This window comes from Pleuronectes platessa, chromosome 15 (genome assembly GCF_947347685.1).
Source record: "Pleuronectes platessa chromosome 15, fPlePla1.1, whole genome shotgun sequence".
NCBI classification, from domain to species: domain Eukaryota; kingdom Metazoa; phylum Chordata; class Actinopteri; order Pleuronectiformes; family Pleuronectidae; genus Pleuronectes; species Pleuronectes platessa.
The window spans coordinates 15,120,879-15,141,066 of NC_070640.1; the positions used below are offsets into that span (position 1 = coordinate 15,120,879).

At 40.2% G+C, this 20,188-nt stretch overlaps 1 protein-coding gene across 2 annotated transcripts; it reads left to right on the forward strand.

Moving 5' to 3' along the window:
* Nucleotides 1-516: 516 nt before the first annotated feature.
* pls3 (plastin 3 (T isoform)) lies at nt 517-17,249 on the forward strand. 2 transcript variants are annotated; one of them, XM_053441812.1, is made up of 16 exons: nt 517-615; nt 6,898-7,002; nt 7,486-7,637; nt 10,381-10,510; nt 10,738-10,870; nt 11,589-11,670; nt 11,766-11,931; nt 12,052-12,194; nt 12,891-12,986; nt 13,091-13,286; nt 13,762-13,840; nt 13,969-14,086; nt 14,171-14,301; nt 15,019-15,142; nt 15,900-16,024; nt 16,121-17,249. In XM_053441812.1, the coding sequence occupies exons 2-16, from the start codon at nt 6,942-6,944 to the stop codon at nt 16,251-16,253; spliced, it is 1,869 nt and encodes a 622-aa protein (XP_053297787.1). In that variant the 5' UTR covers nt 517-615; nt 6,898-6,941; the 3' UTR covers nt 16,254-17,249. The 2 variants fall into 2 exon arrangements, with proteins under 2 accessions (XP_053297787.1, XP_053297788.1); XM_053441813.1 differs by having other exon boundaries at nt 590-732.
* Nucleotides 17,250-20,188: the final 2,939 nt, after the last annotated feature.

A 20,188-nucleotide genomic window follows, 5' to 3' on the forward strand; every position in this document is an offset into this window, starting at 1 on the left:
TTCATTTTTCCTTTTGGCACACTCGTACTCGGTTGGATGGACGTCATTACAAACGAGAAGAGACAGTCATCTCCTGTTATTCATATATAAAACATCCAAATGACTAAGCTCTCTTCTTTCATTTAAACCAGAACATACAGCACAATATCCAGTAACTACTGAACTTCAGACATCCATCATGTAAGCACCAGTATTGTCAGAACTGGATTCAGTAACTACCATTTACAAACTTCCCTCAAACTACAGTCCTGTGTTCCCCTTGGAGATGTAAGACATTTTCTATGTGATGTTTTTTATGAATCTTGGGGCTGTTTTTATTAATTTATTTCTACTGTATTGTTTTGCTATGGCCTGTTATTAATTATTTGTTGCTGATTGTGAATATTTCCCTTTATCGGGCCTCTCTTGGAAAACAGATGTTGATCTCAACGCGACGGCCCGAATAAATAAAGATTAAATAAATAAAAAATAAAAAAATGAAGCTCCATGCGCGGAGCATCGACGCCCGCTGGTGACGTCACCGGGCGGGGCGGAGACACATTCCTACTTTTGTCTCTACGTGGAGGACGCAGCTCCGCACACTGGACGCTGTCTGGACTTTTAGACGCACCGACGGTGAGTTTCAATTTCCTGGCGACAGCTCCCGATAGCCGGAGTTTATCTCAGCCTCTTTAATTCAAGATAACAGCCTCGTCCTCTCCGGTCCTCCCGCGTGATAGCCGCTCTCCTCCGGTAAGCGCCGCGGGTCTGCAGAGTAAACAGAGAGTTTCCTGTCTATAAAACTTGCGGGGTCAGTGGTTAGCCGGCTAGCTTTAGCTGCATCTTTCCCGTAGCCCACTGAGGTCCTGAAATACTGGAAGTGTAGAAGTTTTACCTGGTTTCGTGGCTGGCTAGATAACTTGTAGTGGGAGTAAAGTGGTAACTGCTATTCAGAGACACGACTAAGCTAACGCAGAGAGTAACTGGTAATTCAGCATGGGTGCTCATCTCTCTCTCTCTCTCTCTCTCTCTCTCTCTCTCTCTCTCTCTCTCTCTCTCTCTCTCTCTCTCTCTGTGTGTGTGTGTGTTCAAGCTCCATGTTTTTCTCCGAATTTGCACTTTGTGAATGTGACACATACTTAAAAGCGGGTTAGCTCGTTATCCTCGCCGCCTCTCACCGGAGGGAGGACGCCGCACAGGTGGAGCCCGTTCATGAATGGGCCACACATAAACACAGACACAGTGTAGGTGCTGAGGCTCGAACAGGTCTTTAGCTGTGTCAGGCGTGTGCAGCCTCACTGTTTGCACGTGTGATGATAGAGCACGTTCCCTTTTTTAACTTGTTGACTCTTTATATGATGCCGGGGCGATCCTAGTAAATGTTTTACCCCCGGTTAAATATATCTGCCCCTCCCTCTCTGGTGTGCCATGTTGCTCCGATATGGTACAAGACATGTGCGAAGTGGAGCTTCATAAGTTGATGTAAGAATGATCCTCCTAAATAAATAGTTCTTATGTGATGTTTGTTTAAGTGAGTGCTACAATGTGCTGTGAAGGGAAGCTGGTTGTTTTAAGACTGAAGCTGGGCCTGTGTACTTACTCATATGTGTAAAACAGTGTTTTATGTGCGTGTTGTTTTTCAGCTCTGAATGATTTACCAGATTTTTCCTGTAGACCCATCTGGGGCTGCATCACCCTCAGCACATCTGGGATCCCAATTGAGGATCACTGTTTGAACCGCTTTAGACAGCAAGGTTGTGTGACACGTGATAGCAACAGAAAAGCCCACTTGCTAAATATTGTGACCGGGAACAAGAATCATGTTGTGAATACAGTGGCTCATTCAAGGTCGGTATTTCCAATTCAGCATTTCTGACTCTCTGCCCTTGATTGTCTCCTTATGCTTCTTCAATGGTTTATTTAGATGGGGGTTATTTAGCAAATGGTTGATTCTTAAAGACGAATATCATTAATCCACATTTTGCACCAGGAGTCCAGAGAAAATGTTTTCCTCGTTGTTTCATCACTGGAACATTTTTTTTAGGAAAGAGGAAAAGCTTGCCATTGATGTGATCGCTGAGGTCATTTTTGCCCTTGTATGCATGTATGGTATGTAGCAGCTGTTAACCCAACTGCTAACCCAACTCAAATGTGAGTTTCCCTTCCTCTTGATGCAGAGCCAAATGAGAGCGCCTAACTGTCGGTATGTTAAATACAGACATGATGAGTCTGATGCTATCTGTGTTAACCAGACAGTCAAGAAGGAGGGAGGGAGGGAGCCAGTGTAGCGTTTCCTCTTCTCACACGCACACCTGTGCCAATGAACAGGTTTCCCCACTTCCTGTTCTGTCAGGAATTTTAACAGGTGCCTTCACCTGTTATCCAGCGCAGTGAGAGTGATTGAGTTACTGGTGAGCTGCACTTGAGCTTGTACAAGTCCTTTACATAAAGGATTAAACTCATTTCAGTTAAAAGTCTGAATGGTAACCATTAATTATGGATAAAAAAAAAATTCTGTCTGACACATCATTTTGTTTGTGTATATGGATGAGTTGAGTAATATGGAGGAAATCTTCAAAATTTGAAGTGGATAAAACATGATTACTTTATTGCCTTTTTTAATTTGATTATGTAACAAAATAGGTGCATAATGTTTAATCAAATTATTCAAGATTATTGAGACTAAATATGTACAGCATCGATATTAGTTGATGTTGAGATATTGGTTGCCATCTCATTTTTTTACTGTTCCATAATGTTTATAACAAAAATGAATAGTGTAATGAGTTATTTATTTGCACAAAGAAATTATCTTGATATTTGCATCCTTTCTTTGGAGGGAAGTGGCTTCTTTATATTGTGCAGCAGGGAGGGATTCAGTATCTAAATGAGAACCTCAGCAAAATGCATGCATGAGGGAAGGGCGGTACTTCAGCTGTCTGATGATATAGTACTTAAAGGGTAATGCTTTACAGTGCTTTTGTTGAGTAATGACGAACCCTCATAGGTGTGGCTGCTTACCTGCAGCGACTGTTTCAGCAACACCTCAGTAACCTGTCTAATGACATTCCTCAGACATGGCGGGCGGGGCTTCCTGCGTTCACCCCTTTTTAATAATACGGGCCTCTTTAACTTTTTGTATCATTTATTCCGGCTCCAGCCTTTCATTTGAGGAAAGGTAGAGTACTATTTCCATGATGATTGACCATTTCGAGAGCTTTTATAATAGCCCTGACACCAACCTGGTTGTCATGCGTGCAGCTGTACGTAAAGGGAGAGATGTGTCAACTACACATACAATGTTTGTTGTCGTCACCTCCTCCTTACCTGTCAGCCTGGCTGTTTGTCTTCTCCACGCCACCTGGAAGGGAAATAAAGGGCTGTGTTGCCGACTGTTTGGTGTTTTATGAGTCAGTTCTCTTCACATCTGCTGGCAATTGTGACTGAGTAAAAAACGTCCATGTTCTTGCAGACGACGTTGGGTGTGTGCACACATGAATTTGACCACATTCGGGAAGGGTGCCCAATCTATTTGTGTTCCTCTCAATTCCCATGGAACTGTGTGGATGAAACACTGGCAGGACGGGGTGTGTCAGCTCGGCACATTCAACTTTGGGATCGGCCCCTCCACGTCAAATTGTCTGAAAGATCTGTCTGAGGTGCTGTTATTTTGGCTCACCATTCAAACCTGGTGTTAGGAAAGAAATACTTGTCTATGGATGATGTCCAGAAGTGAAGTAAGAGCTAAAGGACTGAGCGAGCTTCTTGAATCAGGAGGAAACTACAAAGCAATTCCAGATGCTCTTCGTCTGCTATAGTGCTGGATATCACGTGACCTTGATCATTGAACAGCTACACAGAGGAATGTGTAGATGAATTCCGTTTGTTTTTATTTTGTGTTCCTGCATTCCTATTGATAGTTGTGAGTCATATTTTCCCCATATTGTTACCTTCACCAAGGTAGTTATGTTTTCACCCCTGTCCATTTGTTTGTTTGTTGGTTGGATTGTTTGTTTGTCAGCAAGATTACACAAAATAACTGAATAATTACCACAACACTTGGTGGAAGGATGTGGTATGGGGAAGATCCCATTACATTTTTATGTGGATCCAGATCAGGGGGCGGATCTAGGAATCTTTAAAAAAAACTTTCTTTAACATTGCATGATAGGACATTTTCAATGTTTTGCAGGGAATAATTCATATACAGCTTGATTTACTATAAGGGGACTGTTGTCCTTTGCCATCTATTAATACAAATATGGCAGCATCATCCTCATCTACTGGACCCTGCCCTGTGGCCAAAAACTGAAATTTCAAGAGTGTATTTGAACTCTATCAAGAGCATTGATGTGCTTTCAGGCAAATACGGGCTGCTTCATTTAGGAGGTTGGTTTCACATTTAGATGAGTGCAGGAATTTTCTCGTCCCTCCGACCACACAGACCAGCTGTCAAAGAGGACAACTGCCTGTGGAGCCTGACACTCTGCACTCATTTTCTAGCGTTACACAAGATTTATTGCCGCTGTTTGTGACGGTGATTACAATCCCTCCATTCTTCTCTACCACCAGCGATACGTCTCGCATTTGTCCCCCTGCCATCTGTGCCCTTGCCCCATGTACTTAACCCCTCTTCTGTTTCCCCTCTGCCTCGGTTGAGGGTGTGACATGGGCTGGCAAATGAGGTCATGTTTGTTGGCCCTCGTAGACGGGCTGACTTCAGCAGCCACACTTCACTTCCTTCTGAGGAGAAGTTAAATATAGCAACACTGGCATTATCATTTTCCTAATTGTTAAGTCAGGAGTTTGTGCTTTGCCCTGTTTTAGTCGTACTTTGCAAAAGAAAAACACTACGTGTGCTTCTCCGAATGGCATTTAAAACTAACGGTTAGTGCCGACACTGAAGTGATGAACCTGTCTTTGCTATTAGAATCAGTTTTCTACTATATCTGGCTATTTCAATCATAGAAAAAAATCAGGATTAACATGATTTACTTATTAATTTGATGAGAAACTGATTTCAGATTTGTACAGGACAAAGTGTAATGCTTTGTTTAAGAGATAATTACTGATGTATCTGTTGGCAGATAATATCAATATGAGGCTTTCACAGAACTATCCCTCCATCAGCGCAAAATATTTGAGTTTTCTTTTAGTTTAGTTGGGTTCAATTTATCTCAACAGTTTTTTGGGGGAAAGGAGTCGGAAGAAGAATTTGCATCATTTTTATTTATAATTATAAAGTTAATGGTTTAACTGTAAAACAACAAGACTCAGTTACATTTCTTGTCAGAGAGGTTTGATTTCAGTATATGAAATTTTTTCCTTCCTAACATCCGTATTGCATCCTCTCCAAAAAAAACAACGAAATTGGTTGAGCTCTTACTATCGGAAGACTTGACCACTCGGAAACCATATAACAATTTTCAATCCTATAAGTGTCAATCATTAAAGAGGATGCACGGTTACTGGTCTTTTGTTCATTGTCTCTCTGTCTGAAAGATGATCGCTCACAACAGACATGGATTATTTTTAAATACTTACAACCAGGTGACACACGATCCATTTGACTAACTGGACATTCAGCTATTCCCTAATATGGTTTACTCATGCTGCATCGTGGAAACCAGAACTGGCCTTGCCCAGGATTTCTGACTAATACGCTCTGAAAAATCCACAGTCTGTACTTTAAATCAGGAAATGGGAACCAGGAACACACTTCTGCCTGGAAAAAGTCTGCCGCACAAACCTCATCTTTGTTGTCTGAACACTTATATTAAAGAGAGGAATGCCATCATACCAGTTCAGTCTTGGAGAACGAGGCAGCACCCCCTGCTCACCTCTTTGTGAACGAGGCTCGATTTACCCAGGCCTCCTGCATTCCTCTGCCACGACAGAACGGGAAGGAGGTTCTCAGAGGAATTTTCTTATTTTCAGAGATTTTCAGATGGTTGCTTTGCCCCTGAGGAATTTTGGAACACTGTGTTTTAGTTAAAAAAAAATAAAGGGAGACTCACTGGTTTTGTTTTGTGACTCCAGTCCTCACACATTGAAATGAATCCCTTTCTCCCACGTGAGGACACTTTTCCCAGCTACAGTTTAAAAACATACAGCCCAAAGGAGCATCATGATGATCCAACATCCACAGTCTTTACTTTATAGAGAAGCAGCCCTCACAAGAGGCTCACAAAATTGTTAAGTTGAAACATTAAACTGTTCCTTTAGCTCACTTTGAATGATGCTTATTATTTTAATTCTAAAAAATAAAGTGATTTGTTTGATTTCTAGAGCATATAAAAATGGGGAAAATTACAGTAAAAATTTATTTTTGGTTTCAGGGGATCTGATTTATAGTTGTAGTAAGCAGATGTTTGATTGGGATGTGACACAAAACTCAAAGAAAGAAGTCGTCTCAGCCTGTTTTTTTTTAACAACACAGGCTCTTTACTATACAATATATAGAACAGGAAATTACTTTGATTATGGGAGAGAGGCATGCTTGGAAAAGGAAAAGAGCTAAAGCCAACAGAAGATATGAACAGCAGGGTTGCAGATAAAGGAGGATCTGTGAGGAGAGGGGTACATGAGGTATTTTGAGAGTGTTTAGTCCTGACAGAAGATGTGGGGTGACTTTTATTGTGCTGTTCTGCATGGAAAGAGAGCTTCTGTGTTGGCACAGAGGTAGAAGAGTGTGGGCCGCTTTGTGGTTTTAGCGATCTAAAGCAGCAGCAGTGAGATGAGATCGGGGGAGTGTACATTGCTCATTGAAGACGCAGATGGGCAGTCTGGGAAAATTGCAAGGGTTGAAACTAAGGATGTTGACCGGAGGCCGATGAGGACGGGAGGGCTTCCTCTCAAGTCCAACCTCCTGTTATTTCTAGACCCCACTGATGACTCTGCCCTTTTTTCTCTCTGCAGTCGCACCTTTTTCTACCTGAGCACCTCAGGTCAATCACAGAAAAATGGCTGGAAAGATCACAAAAGAGGAGGTGGAGGAGATGAGGATGACCTTTCAGAAAATTGGTGAGTAAAATCAATTTCATCTTGACAGTATGCTATTTATTTGATTAATGATAACTGCAAATGCACAATATCTGCTGGTTAAAAGGCCTGACCAATTGACAGTATCTGTTGGTTGATAAAAATCTGCCATTATGAGCCTTTCACAGTCACATTAGTATTGACCTTAATGTGTGCCAATATGAACATTTTATTTTCAAGAATAAACAATACAGAAAAGATGTGCATTGTTTTTTTTATTTAGATTTAGATTTTCATTTGTGTTTTGTTTATTTTTATAGTTTATCGTTAAACTATAAATTATCTAGCCTTAATTACATTTCTTTGTCATTAGGGTTTTAAATGATCTTAGAAATCATTGACATTTAAAAAAAATATATAGATTCTTAGGCTGTAATAATGTTTTTATGTATGTGTGTGTATGATCATTCAAACTATAGCAGTGTAAATTGCAATAATTGATTGTTGGTTTATTTGTTTCTGTAGATCTGGACAACAACGGATATATCTGTGATTATGAACTCAATGAGCTCCTTAGAGAGGCAGGCCACGTCCAGCCTGGGTACGTGGTTCGGGGAATCATTCAGAAACTCGATCGCAACAAGGATAACAAGATCAGCTTTGACGAGTTTCTGTCGGTACGTGAAGTGGAGCTCACAAACACCTCAACAAGCTTGACAAGTTTTCACCCCCTGTTCTGAGATTCTCTGAGGTGTTCTTTGTTTTCTGCTTTGCCCCAAAACCACCTCGCCCTCCTGAGGGAGACTGCTATGCAAAGCAACTTTCAGCAGCTAAATGCACACAGCCTCTGCAGACCACACATATACACACACGCATACAGTACCTACTAGTGGAATGAGGAAGTGAGGTCAGCAAAGTGGTGTGAGTTCCAGTGTTTAGTTTCAGCAGTGATGAGGGAGCAGTCATTAAAGGGCTACTGCATGATTCAAACTTTCTAGATGAGGAGGGTGTAGCTGTGTTTTGTCGCTCTGTAGTAGTTTGGATGTCTTGTTTCAGGGTGTGTGGCTGTTAAGTCATTATTAGCTTAACTCCGACTATGATAATGACGTAGTCGGAGTTAAACAAATTGAATTGAATGAACCTAAAGCGTTTAGTGTCATGAGCTCCTTTATAATCTTACGAGTTACTTCATGGTTTCATGATGTCAATAGTGACCTAGAGTTTATCTGTGTTCTTTTGTAAGTAGCAGATTTATATTATTATTAATTTATATTATAATGTGTTTAATGGTCATACTAGACCTTTTAATAAAAATAAATAATTTATAATAATAATAAAAATAAATCTACCAAAAAAACGTTGAACATTAACCTAATTACTAGAACCTCTAAATATAAACTTAAATATTTAAATATATCATATAATATGGAACTGAATCAATAAATGTTAAGCAATTAATTTTGTATATAATTTGTATCACTAGATTGATCAGCTGATTTGTTTTAATTTATTTATTTTGGCAAAAGTGTAATTTGACTTTTACAGTCAAGTATTGTTCATGTGCTGGCAGGAAGCGTCTATATCCGGGGTTTCCCAGTTGGCTGAAAAATAGCATTGTGCCATTGTTTTGGAAAAATTGTGCGCTTCAGAACCAGGGTTTCATAAAATACCAGTTTACCATTTTTTTCTGCATGAGAACAACAACAAGATTGAATGCTTGTGAGAAGGCCCAACAGTTCCCTTATAAAACTACATTTTAATTCACTAGATCACGACTTTTATTTAGATCTGCACCAAATAACAGACACTCCAAAACAAATGTGATTTTTTTTTTCTCTCCTCAAGATGCATGTATTTATTCTCTGAGAAATTAATGAAAATGTTGGAAATTGCACACTTTGCAATGTTCAAGTAAAAAAAAAATTGCTCTATCCTGACCCCTACCACATTCCTCCTGCAAGTTTCATAGTATATTTGTCCAGTAGTTTTTGAGGTAATCCTGCTAACTGACCGACGGACAGACAATGAATAACCTCCGTGGCGGAATCTTCGTCAGTCCACACAGCATATACATATGTTAACTAAACTAAACTAAACTAAAACTGGCAGAACTGAGTGGAACTCTGAATCATTCCTGTAAGGTCATGATTGTCTTTTTTGTGGATACCCCTTTTAATCTAAAGTGCCCATACAATGACTGCTGCCACCCTGTGACCTTGTGTAAATTTCTGTCGAAGTGCGCTCCACTTGTGAAACAAACGTCTCAGTGGCAGACTGAATAGCTCATTGTGACTGCACCAATGCCTCTGGGGCTGTGGTCACTGATGAAGCCGTGATAATTTCAGCTTCAGGAAGTATCGCACATATCAAGATAGAAAAAGCAGCTTTGTGTCAAGCTGCTCACATGTTGTACATTACTGATAAGCGACACGTCACACCACAGAGCTCTCTGTGCTCTCATTAGTTGTGGTTGAGACCTGTTCCATATTTAGTACTTATTATTAATTATTTAATGTTGAGACACTGGGCAAGCCTTTGGGTGCTGTGGTGGATGATAATAGCTGTTGCTCTGTTGGTTTACTGTTACTGTTGATCACTCCTAATTACATACTGGAAGTCACTCACTCAGCACTGTAACACTAAGATTGGATTAGTAGTAACAGTCCCACGGCGAATCACTACCGTGCACTTAAATGCACTAAACAACATCAGTTGCCTTTATTAGCTCATAGACATAATGTCAGTTAACAGTTTTTTTCAGCCCCTTCATATTCTTCAAAAATGCAGTTTCTTGCCACGATCACCGTTTGTTCTCATCCCTGTAGCCAGCAGATGGTTTTGTGTTGTAAAGGCAAAGAGGACAAATTCCAGAAATGTGTCTGTGTCTGCTCTGAGGCCTTGGCTGTCATGAGGGCTTGGAGCACTGATAAGACAAAGGAGAAAACTAAGTATTTAAATAAAGGGGAGATGACTTAAATCACAGATTTATGAATGCAGCTAAAGATTGTCTTCACCATCCATTTATCCATTTGAGTTGTCTAATCAAACCTATGGTTTGATTGGTGGGTTACCGATCAGTTCAGCAGACTCATGATGTAATAACCACAATGTGGTTGATCTGGGTTGAGATTTCTTCATTAGATTGGACTGGACTGGAAGGCTGTACCTTAGCAAGTAGCCACTGATTGTTACTGATAATTTCTATCATTTAATTGAAACATGAGCTGAAAACAGGAGAAGGGTATACTGACGATGAATGCCAGTCATTTATTCATTTTTCAATTGGTTTCACTTACATCACAATTGCTCATGCCTTAATCAAAATGCACAATAAGTATTCATAACTTTCAGCCTAAAGCAGAAAGGGTTTTCGTGGCATAGGAGAGATTGGTCTCATTAGTGTTCTGTGATATGTTTTAGATCGTCCAGGAGCTGAAAGGCAGTGAAATAGCAAAAACCTTCCGGAAGGCCATCAACAGAAAAGAAGGCATCCTGGCTATTGGAGGGACGTCCGAGCAGTCAAGCGAAGGCACACAACACTCGTTCTCTGGTAAGTCACAAACATTCCTGACCTCATGGACGTTTTCGCCTTCTTTTTTCCAGTCACCTCTAATGTTTGTCTTAAGGCCTTGACTTTGTGCAATTCAGGCACGGATGCAGCATTTACCAATGAAGAAACATAATAAACAATATTACCTGCTGTAATGAGTCAGTATGAGCAAAACCGTCACATATTGTGGTGTTTTAACTCAATCTTGTATATGTCCACATTTACAGAGGAGGAGCAAGTTGCGTTTGTGAACTGGATCAACACGGCTCTGGAAAAAGACCCTGACTGCCAACATGTCCTGCCTATGGATCCCAACACAGGCTCCCTGTTTACATCTGTTGGAGATGGTATCGTTCTCTGGTGAGAGAACCTATTTTCTCTTAAAGCTCTGTCCTCCATCACTTAGCGACCCCATGACAATCAACAATGACTATATTCTGCCTTGCCGTTAATAGAGAAGATACTAATATAAACACAATACGACTAAATTCAATATAAAAATCTACAAAGGTATAACCATTGAAACTCGATTTATCAATTGAGTAGAGTAATCAAAACTGGGGTGTTAATGTAGTTAATAATAGGTTGAATTCAAGGTAGTATTGGATAACTTTATTGTGTATTTAGATCAGCATCAAACAGACTGCAGAGACCAATCATCTGTGACAGCACATATTCCAGACAGATACAATGCATGACACATAAAAACTCTGCTCACATGCTGAAGTTAACTTAACAGGGATGTCGAGGACTTGGGAGAAAAAGAATGGTGGAATGCTTATGAGGAAGCAACCCCATATGATTCAGTCAGCTATGGATTTATTCTAACATGCTTAGTAGTATTCAGTATAGATAGTAAATACAGAGACCTGAGAAATGACATTACCAGTATATTAAAAATGTTGTCTACAAAAATAGAACTTTGGCACCAAGTTCCTTTAAACCAGAGTTTACATACACGCACAAAACACACCGGAAACTTAAATCCTTAGCAAACAAGGAACATGTGTGTTGCTATCCCTGCCTTGTCTATACAACATAGACACAAGCTCATGTTTGGTTTTGTGTGTTTACACAGCAAAATGATCAACCTGTCCGTGCCAGACACTATTGATGAGAGAACCATAAATAAGAAGAAGCTGTCGGCGTTTACAATACAGGTCAGTGAAAGATGAATTCATGAAGGTGAATTTTTTTTTTTTTACCATCAGTCTTTATGCAAATCTACAAACAGCTGATGCACTGTTCCTTACAGGAGAATCTGAACCTTGCCCTGAACTCAGCTTCTGCCATTGGCTGCCACGTGGTGAACATCGGTGCTTTAGACCTGAAAGAGGGGAAACCTCATCTGGTGCTGGGTCTGCTCTGGCAGATCATCAAGATTGGGCTGTTTGCCGACATCGAGCTCAGCAGGAATGAAGGTACAGGCCGTTGTTGTGACTGTTCATTACATAACACATATTTGAGTCTGTGCTCCTGTCAGTAGTGTTTCCCTGTCTGAGGTCAAGTAGCCTAACTGATCAATAAATGCCCCCTGGCAGCTCTGGCAGCGTTACTGAGAGACGGAGAAACTCTGGAGGACCTGATGAAGCTCTCTCCAGAAGAGCTGCTGCTACGCTGGGCCAACTTTCACCTGGAAAATGCTGGCTGGCAGAAGATCAACAATTTCAGCAGTGACATCAAGGTGCGCCCCCACACTGACACTGAGACCAGCTGGTTTATTAAGACTACATGCAGGAAGGAAACCACTGTCCTAAATTAAGAAGATTACAGGAAGGTTCTACAGTATTTTTTGACACACCAACACAGGCATCTATCAGCACACTGAACAACCCAGTAAATATTTGTGATTGCACAAGCTAATGCAAATAAACGCCTCCACTGCTCCCAAAATAGTATTGCATGGGTTGTATCTCTGGCTAACAGTAACCAATGTCAAATGTTTCAGTATATTATATATGTCCAGACTGGGTTAAATGTATATAGTGTTTTTGTGTCTCTGACGAAATGCCCATTAACTAGCAATGCTCCAATTGCTATGCCGGGTTTTTTTTGGGAGTTTCCAGGACAACCATGCATGTATACAAATTGCTAATATTATCTCTTCTCTAAATTTGATGTAAATTTGATGTAAATTATGTATTCAAACTTATATTTGATATATACAAAATATAATGTTCATGAAGGAAATTTGATGTAAACACTGCACATTTGAAGAAGCATGTATGTCACTGTTGATGAAAAAAAAATACAAAAAGTATTGTTCACAAAAAGCTGTTTTTATGAGACAAAAAGTTATTCTCATTTTACACGATGAATAATTTCAATGTGTAAATAATTAACAGAAATCTTATGGCTGTTTCTTTACATTGTTTTCCAGGACTCGAGGGCCTATTTCCACCTCCTGAATCAAATCTCTCCAAAAGGCACAGAGGAAGACCAGCCTCGCATAGACATCAGCATGGCGGGCTTCAGTGTAAGGACTTTTAACGGTCGGCGGTCACAGTTGACGTTCTTCGCCACGTGGTAGCAGCTGCGCGGTGTCTCTGATCTGCAGCATGTGTTCTGTGTGTTGTTCAGGAGAAAGACGACATGAAGAGGGCAGAAGCCATGCTGCAGCAGGCCGACCGGCTCGGCTGTCGACAGTTTGTCACCCCAGCTGACGTCGTCAGTGGAAACCCCAAACTCAACCTCGCCTTTGTGGCCAATTTGTTCAACAAATATCCAGCACTGACCAAACCTGAGAGTGAGGACATCGACTGGGGACTGTTGGAAGGTATGCAGAGCAGAAGAAGTCAGATTTTAATTCTAGTACTACAGCTTTGTTGTGTTCTTCACAATTTTGTCATAGTCTATTTCTAAATAGAAAAATTACAACTAACCAGGGATGAGTGAAAAAATGGCTGTCGCTTTTAGATGAATTCAGCATTTGTCCTCCAAAGAGGCTGAGAAGAACCAGTTCTGAAAAAACGTCTATTTTCTTAAGTCAACTATCAAGTCTGCAGCCTTGTTTTAGCCTAGAAACAAATATAGAGTGTACTATCCCACTGGCTACAATATTAGTTGCACATCATGTGTTTACAAGTTTGTGAGAATTATCTGACTAGAGTAGCATCAGAATTCAGAAATCAATAAAAGTGTACCAGACCTGTTCAGTTGCTCATATTTTGAGTCACATTCACTATAGCTGAGGTAAGCTGCAGTGAGATCACCTTGACAACCCCTGAATACCAAGATGCTTTGCTTTTCAGGTGAGACGAGAGAAGAGAGGACTTTCCGAAACTGGATGAACTCATTGGGTGTGAACCCACATGTCAATCATCTCTATGGGTATGTAGCACACACAACAATGTTGTGTCACTCATGTGTGAACATTAACATCAGGAGCATTATAACAGCTGCCTTGATCTTTTAATGTATATATTTGTACTAACACCAAACACGTTCCTGTCTTACAGAGACTTACAGGACGCCATGGTCATCCTTCAGCTCTATGAGAAGATTAAAGTGTTAGTTGACTGGAACAACAAAGTCAACAAGCCGCCTTACCCCAAACTGGGAACCAACATGAAAAAGGTAATCGAAACCCCCTTGCAATTATTCCTAAAAAGGTTTGTTTAATGTCTGTCGTTTGCCAACCATTTTATTTTGTGCCCCTAGTTGGAGAATTGCAACTATGCGGTAGAACTGGGCAAATCAGCCAAGTTCTCCCTCGTCGGCATCGGCGGGCAGGACCTGAACGATGGCAACGCTACCCTGACTCTGGCACTGGTGTGGCAGCTGATGAGAAGGTGAAACATAACTACAACAGTGTCTCTTCAGAAAGGAGAGAAGTTAAAAATGCATCTCTAAAATGAAGGAAAAACAACAAAACCAAAGACCTATTTTATATACAAATTCATAAAGAAATAAAAAGGGGTTATGCTATTATGCTTTGAATGAATTACTTGGCTTTTCTGGGGGGAAATTCAAATACATTTAAATTATGAGGAAATTTGGATTTGGAGCACATCCGTGTGACCAAATAGTATTTTGTCTTTCAGTCAGCATGACTGTGTGGTATTTTGAAACGCTGCAATCACCATCAGTCTTCATTGTCAGATTCATTGTGATAGCTACATATTTACTGTAAACAATTTCCCGGGACTCTGCAGTTATAAACCTCTCTTTCATGCCAGTGGTGGTGTTTAGTATTTGCGTGTTCCTCCAAATCCAGACCACATTTCCATGAACTCACTTGGCTCCCGAAACAAGGGATGTGTGTTGCCATATTTGGTATTTCTCCATATTTTTGTGTTCTTCATGTCAGATTTTCCAAAGTTTGTATGACCCAAAAAATCACAACAAAGGTCCACACTGGGCGACATTATTGTGCGGTTATTGTTTGTTTGTTTGTTTGTTTGTTTAGTTTAAGTTCCACATTCCCAAATCATTGCGTTTAAAAATAGAAAAAGTCACCCTGTTCAGTTCATGTGCTGGATAAACGAGCCGCGTCTCTACTCTTTCAGATATACATTGAATGTATTGGAGGAACTGGGAGATGGACAGAAGACAAACGATGCCATCATAGTACAGTGGGTGAACAACACGTTGGCAGAGGCTGGAAAATCGACCAAGATTTCAAGCTTTAAGGTAAAGCAGATTTTTCCTACCCTGCTGTGAAAAGACATACATGTGTAGATTCAATTAAATGGTTTCGATATAAAATTTAAAATATAATCAAATGTGTATTTAACAAGTTATCTGAGATCTTTTTTAAAGTATTTTCTGTCTTTCAACTGCACCTCATGGTCTTCATCAGGGAAGGGAGCTGACTTAGCTGTCGCCACATGACAAAGTTTACAGCGTCATATGATAACATGTGGTCGTATGTGGGCGTGGCACCACTGTGTGTTTGTTTTCTCTGACTCATTTGGTGATGAAGACCTTGAGCTGCAGATGAAAGCTCCTCCTCCACAAAAGAGGCAATTTCCCCCGATCCGTGTGTTTCTTTGTTCAGAAAAGCCACCGTTTGCTGCAAAAAAAATTTAAAGTCCTAATACTTATAATAATGTGGTGCTGATGAGCCATAATATTTAGTTATTTGTGTGCCCTAAACCATAACTTCACAAGATTCAGACAATGCAGACAAAAGGCGGATCATCTAATATTCCCCATCTAAAATGACCTGTAGGCCAAAATTATGTCTTGATTCTCGTAATATAACGACCTTGTTCTCGAAATCTGGCATTTTTTTGAGGACAAACCTCAATTCTCAAAAGTGATAAGTTTACAATCGCAACAATCCAGCAGCTTCCTGTTATGTATGTCCTATAAACTAAGAGGTTCTGATTGGTCATGTCAGCTTGTGTGCGTCAGACCCTTACTCTGTGTTTGCTGTGGTGATCAGGACAAGGAGATCAGCAGCAGCTTGGCGGTGTTGGAACTGATCGACGCCATTCAGCCCGGCAGCATCAACTACGACCTGATCAAAACCGGCAGCCTCTCTGAAGATGACAAGCTGGAAAACGCCAAGTGAGACTTCCTGTCACAGAAAAGAAAGAAGTAACCTTCTGCAAATTATTGGGGTCGTTTTTTTCACATGTGACGATATCTCTCTCTCCGTCCTAGATATGCCGTCTCCATGGCGAGGAAGATCGGAGCCCGTGTCTACGCTCTCCCAGAGGACCTCATGGAGGTCAAACCCAAAATGGTGATGACAGTCTTTGCCTGCTTGATGGGTCGGGGGATGAAGCGGGTCTAGGAGACTGGCTGGGATTTAGTGTGACACTTACTTTACTTGGACCCACAAGCTATTAGAGTTTTAAAAGAGCTCCCCAAGGAAATGAAGAATGGTTTTCTATTTGAATGAGAATGATGCAGTCAGAATCATGCATTTGCAGTTGTTCCTGCCTCTTTTTGTGAACAGAGGTGTTTGCTGAGGATTAATGTTCTGTCCTCTTTATTTAAAAATCCAAAATACTAAATTGTCTAAAAGAGATGGGTCTCGTGTTACAGGCGACAACTTGTTACTTTCAATATCCAGAACTCTAAAATAATGTTTGTTTTTTTGAAGCGAGGATGCATATTTCCAGCTGCAAGGTTGTTTACATATTTTTCCTCAGACTGACAAAGTAAATGATATCCTTGACTAAGCAACACACATTCCAGAATTCCATGCTGTTGAAAGAAACGCTTGGCAAGGAAAAAAAAAAAAAAGAGTGAGATGTTCGGGTGCAGCACACTTAAAAAAAACACCCAAACATTCACTCTCATTTGATGAGGCACAAGCATGTCTTAATAACTGGCACTATAACTTTGACATATCTACACACAGCAGTCTTAAGGTGGAATGACACTAATAACCAGCCTGGTGTGCTGTCTGGATGCTTGTTTCTTGGGATTCTTTTGTTAAGGTAAATGCTGTTTTTCGGGGTTTCTGGTGTCTTTTCTTTGTGTTTTACTTTGGTCTGTTACGTTGGATGAGGAGCAGGCTGACTGGTCTCTCCTGGCTTCTGCTGTTCTTTGTTCTTGTCTTAAAGATGACTCGTTGAGCATTGAGGTCCTCCTCCCCTCCCCCCCCCCCCCCCCCCCCCCTTTTTTTTTGTTATTTTGTATCCAACATTAGCAAATATAAACCGTAAGTTAATTCCAGGTAGCTTCATGATACTCAATGACAATGGCCAAATTGTATTTGGTCTCATGTTCATATCTACTCAAGTGCTTTACATGTAACAATAAATATGACTTTGAAAAACTGCTTGTGTGTCATCTTCAGACTTTCTGGTAAAGGTATCGTCCACAGTAACTGAATTGACAGTTGAGCAGTGGTGCTCCGACTGGTTTGTTTAAACTAGATAGTGCATCATTTTTTTTCTTTACTGGTGGCAGATTGTAGTTCACTGTTCACTGGCCTGAATCTCAGTCACACATAAAATGTAAAAAAAAAAAACATACATTTTAGTAGGAGAAAATCTAGTCAAGATTATGATTTGAAGATTTTGCTGAGATTGCCAAAGTCGTGGTTTACCTGTAAACAGCAAACATATTTTACACATTTGTCAAATTATATTGAATTTACGACTGAAAAAATAGATTCTTGGCCTCGACACCATATTAAAATGTTTTTGGAGGAATGAGGAATAAATTGATAGTTTGTAACTTTAACATTATTATTATATTTCTATGACAACTGAGCAAACTCCAACTCCTCTGAGGCAGATTATAAATATCTAATAGAAAATGTACCAGGACTGAGCCTGGTAATTAATTTATAGAAATAGGATTTTAAAGTGATGTTAAAAGAAATGTTATAAATAAGCAATAAGCTGGGTTTTCTAACAAGAATTTTTAAAGTGTATCATTTGATCCTCTACTTTGTTAACAGCCATGATTCCGTCTTTTTGTACATCAGGGGCTTACTGGTGGCAGATTGTAGTTCACTGTTCACTGGCCTGAATCTCAGTCACACATAAAATCCTCTGGGCTCAGCTCCCTCAAGAGTTTCTCATCAGGCTTCCAGACGTCCAGATTTCCAAGGATCTGATTAGAGCTGAAAGCTGCCAGGCTCAGTCAAAGAGCGGGAGAGATGAGGAGGAGGCTGCGTCTCCTGAGGACTCCATTATCTGGATCTTCAAGCAACATTTGCATATGAGAGTGTGTTAGTGTGCTGCTGGACAAAAGAGTTTGAATTTATCAAGAGAGCGGATAGAGTGATAAGAGATGAGAACATGCAAATACCCAAACACATCCCTGAAATCAGTGGTTTTTCATCATGAGGAGAGCGGGAGATCGGAAATCCTCAGAAATGCTTGCGGTTGATGAACCAGCCCCTCAGATCCTCTGGTTCCTCTTTTTGTTGTTTCACAAAGAGGAACACAAACATTTGGTGATGCTTCTTTTAGCCACGACGCTCTGAAACAATCAGATTCTCTGACTGGAAGGTTGGAAATTAAAAACCCACCCATGTTGCCTGGGTTTTATGTAGTGTTTTATTTATGGATTTCTTATTTCTATTTATTCTCTATCACTATTATTTATTCTATTGTAAATTGGTGTGTTTAATTTATCTTCACATCTTTTGTTGTCCTTTTTATTATTGATTGATCTCTTGGTATCTAAATCCAATTATTTTTTTTTACAAATTTGGAATATCACATGTATTGTCCATCACCTGTAAAGCTAATAAAGAAATGGGGGGGGGGGGGGGGGGGAATGAAACGTATTATTTTATTAGACATAATGTAAATATTGAAGTCCAGGGTGTATAGAGATGAATTAAAGCAGAACAACCAGTGGGATAACCTGTTGAAGTGGCTGCTCGCTCTGTGCTGTGTCTCTCTGCTCTCCAGAGTGAGAGAGCAGCGGAGGAAAGGCTCCGTCAGGAGGTCGTCCCAGAAGGCTCCTCAGTCTGAAGCTGACATCTGGGCTCTCAACCATTCCGAGGGTTCTCTCTGCCGGCAGCCCCCTCCCTGATCGAGCTCAGTCCAGCTCAGGTGGACCACGTGTTTATTTCTAAGCTGAGGAGGAAGAGGGAAACACACTTCAGAAAATGTGGCAGGAACGGGACTTTGGATACAGCTCGATTTTTACTCTCTCAACATCCACTGTGTAGATGGGGTATGGACTGGCCTGGAAAGAGCTGCTCTGGGTGTGTCTGTGAAGAGAAGTTACACTGAGTAGTGTATTTGGGGAAACTGAAGGTAAGAATGAAGATACTGAATATGTGATCTAATGCACTTTTACATTTCTTTTGTCTTTTTTTGTAGAATAAACTGTATTATTATGAGATAATCTATATTTGATTCTTTTGTTAAAAATGTTCTAAACTAAGAACTATTGGATTTAAACAGTATGTGTGTTGCAGGTGAAACAAACTAACTTTGTCTTACAGTCCATTACATATTTCAAATTGATCCTTTTTTTGCACTTATATAGGAAAAAGTATTTTTGCCTCGTTACTGGCATTTTATAAATAAATAAAATACCCATAATTTCCTGGAAAGTTCCTTAGTAATAAATAATTAGATATTAACGGTAGGGAAAATACATCTTGCCCTGAAAGAGAAAGCTCAGGATTTACAATCAAATAAATATTTACTCATTTTCTATTGACAATTTTGTTCTTTGTTCTTTTTATATTATTATTTTATATTTATAGTTTGTTAATTGTTTGTTTGCCTGCAGACAAATGACCTGGCCTGATCACACGAAAGCAATTCATTGTAATAAATTATGTAATAAGTATTAAACTACACTGTTCTTTCTATGAAACATGCTTAGATATTATGAACATAATGAAAGGTACTAAAATAAATTTAAGCCAAATATCTTTTCCTGTCCACACTAACAGTAATATATAGTATAAATAATAGTCTTTGTGCAGATTAATGGATTTAGGGCTGAATGTCCTGTTTTCGCAGCCTCCACTTATTTGGCTCTCAGGCCCTTACAGCACATACATCCTGGTCTCCTAAGTGATGCGGCTCCTGTGGGAGAGCAGCTGATTGGCTCACTGAGCCGCAGGGCTTCAGGCCCACTGTGCGTGTGTGTGTTTTCGTTAATGATCCACCAATTAGTCACACAATGGTAACAGTCGTGTATGCACCCTGTCACCTGTCTGCGCTGCACCGGGGTTGACTTAGTGTCTCACTGCCGTCATGGTCTCGAGTGGCAGGATGGGGTGGGTTGATGAGCGTG

Excerpts from the sequence above, each read along its gene's own strand:
- pls3 (XM_053441812.1), top strand. The coding sequence starts at position 6,942 with ATGGCTGGAAAGATCACAAAAGAGGAGGTGGAGGAGATGAGGATGACC. Across the intron at positions 13,841-13,968 it reads CATGTCAATCATCTCTATGG|AGACTTACAGGACGCCATGG; the intron begins GTATGTAGCACA and ends CCTGTCTTACAG. Across the intron at positions 14,087-14,170 it reads TGGGAACCAACATGAAAAAG|TTGGAGAATTGCAACTATGC; the intron begins GTAATCGAAACC and ends TTGTGCCCCTAG.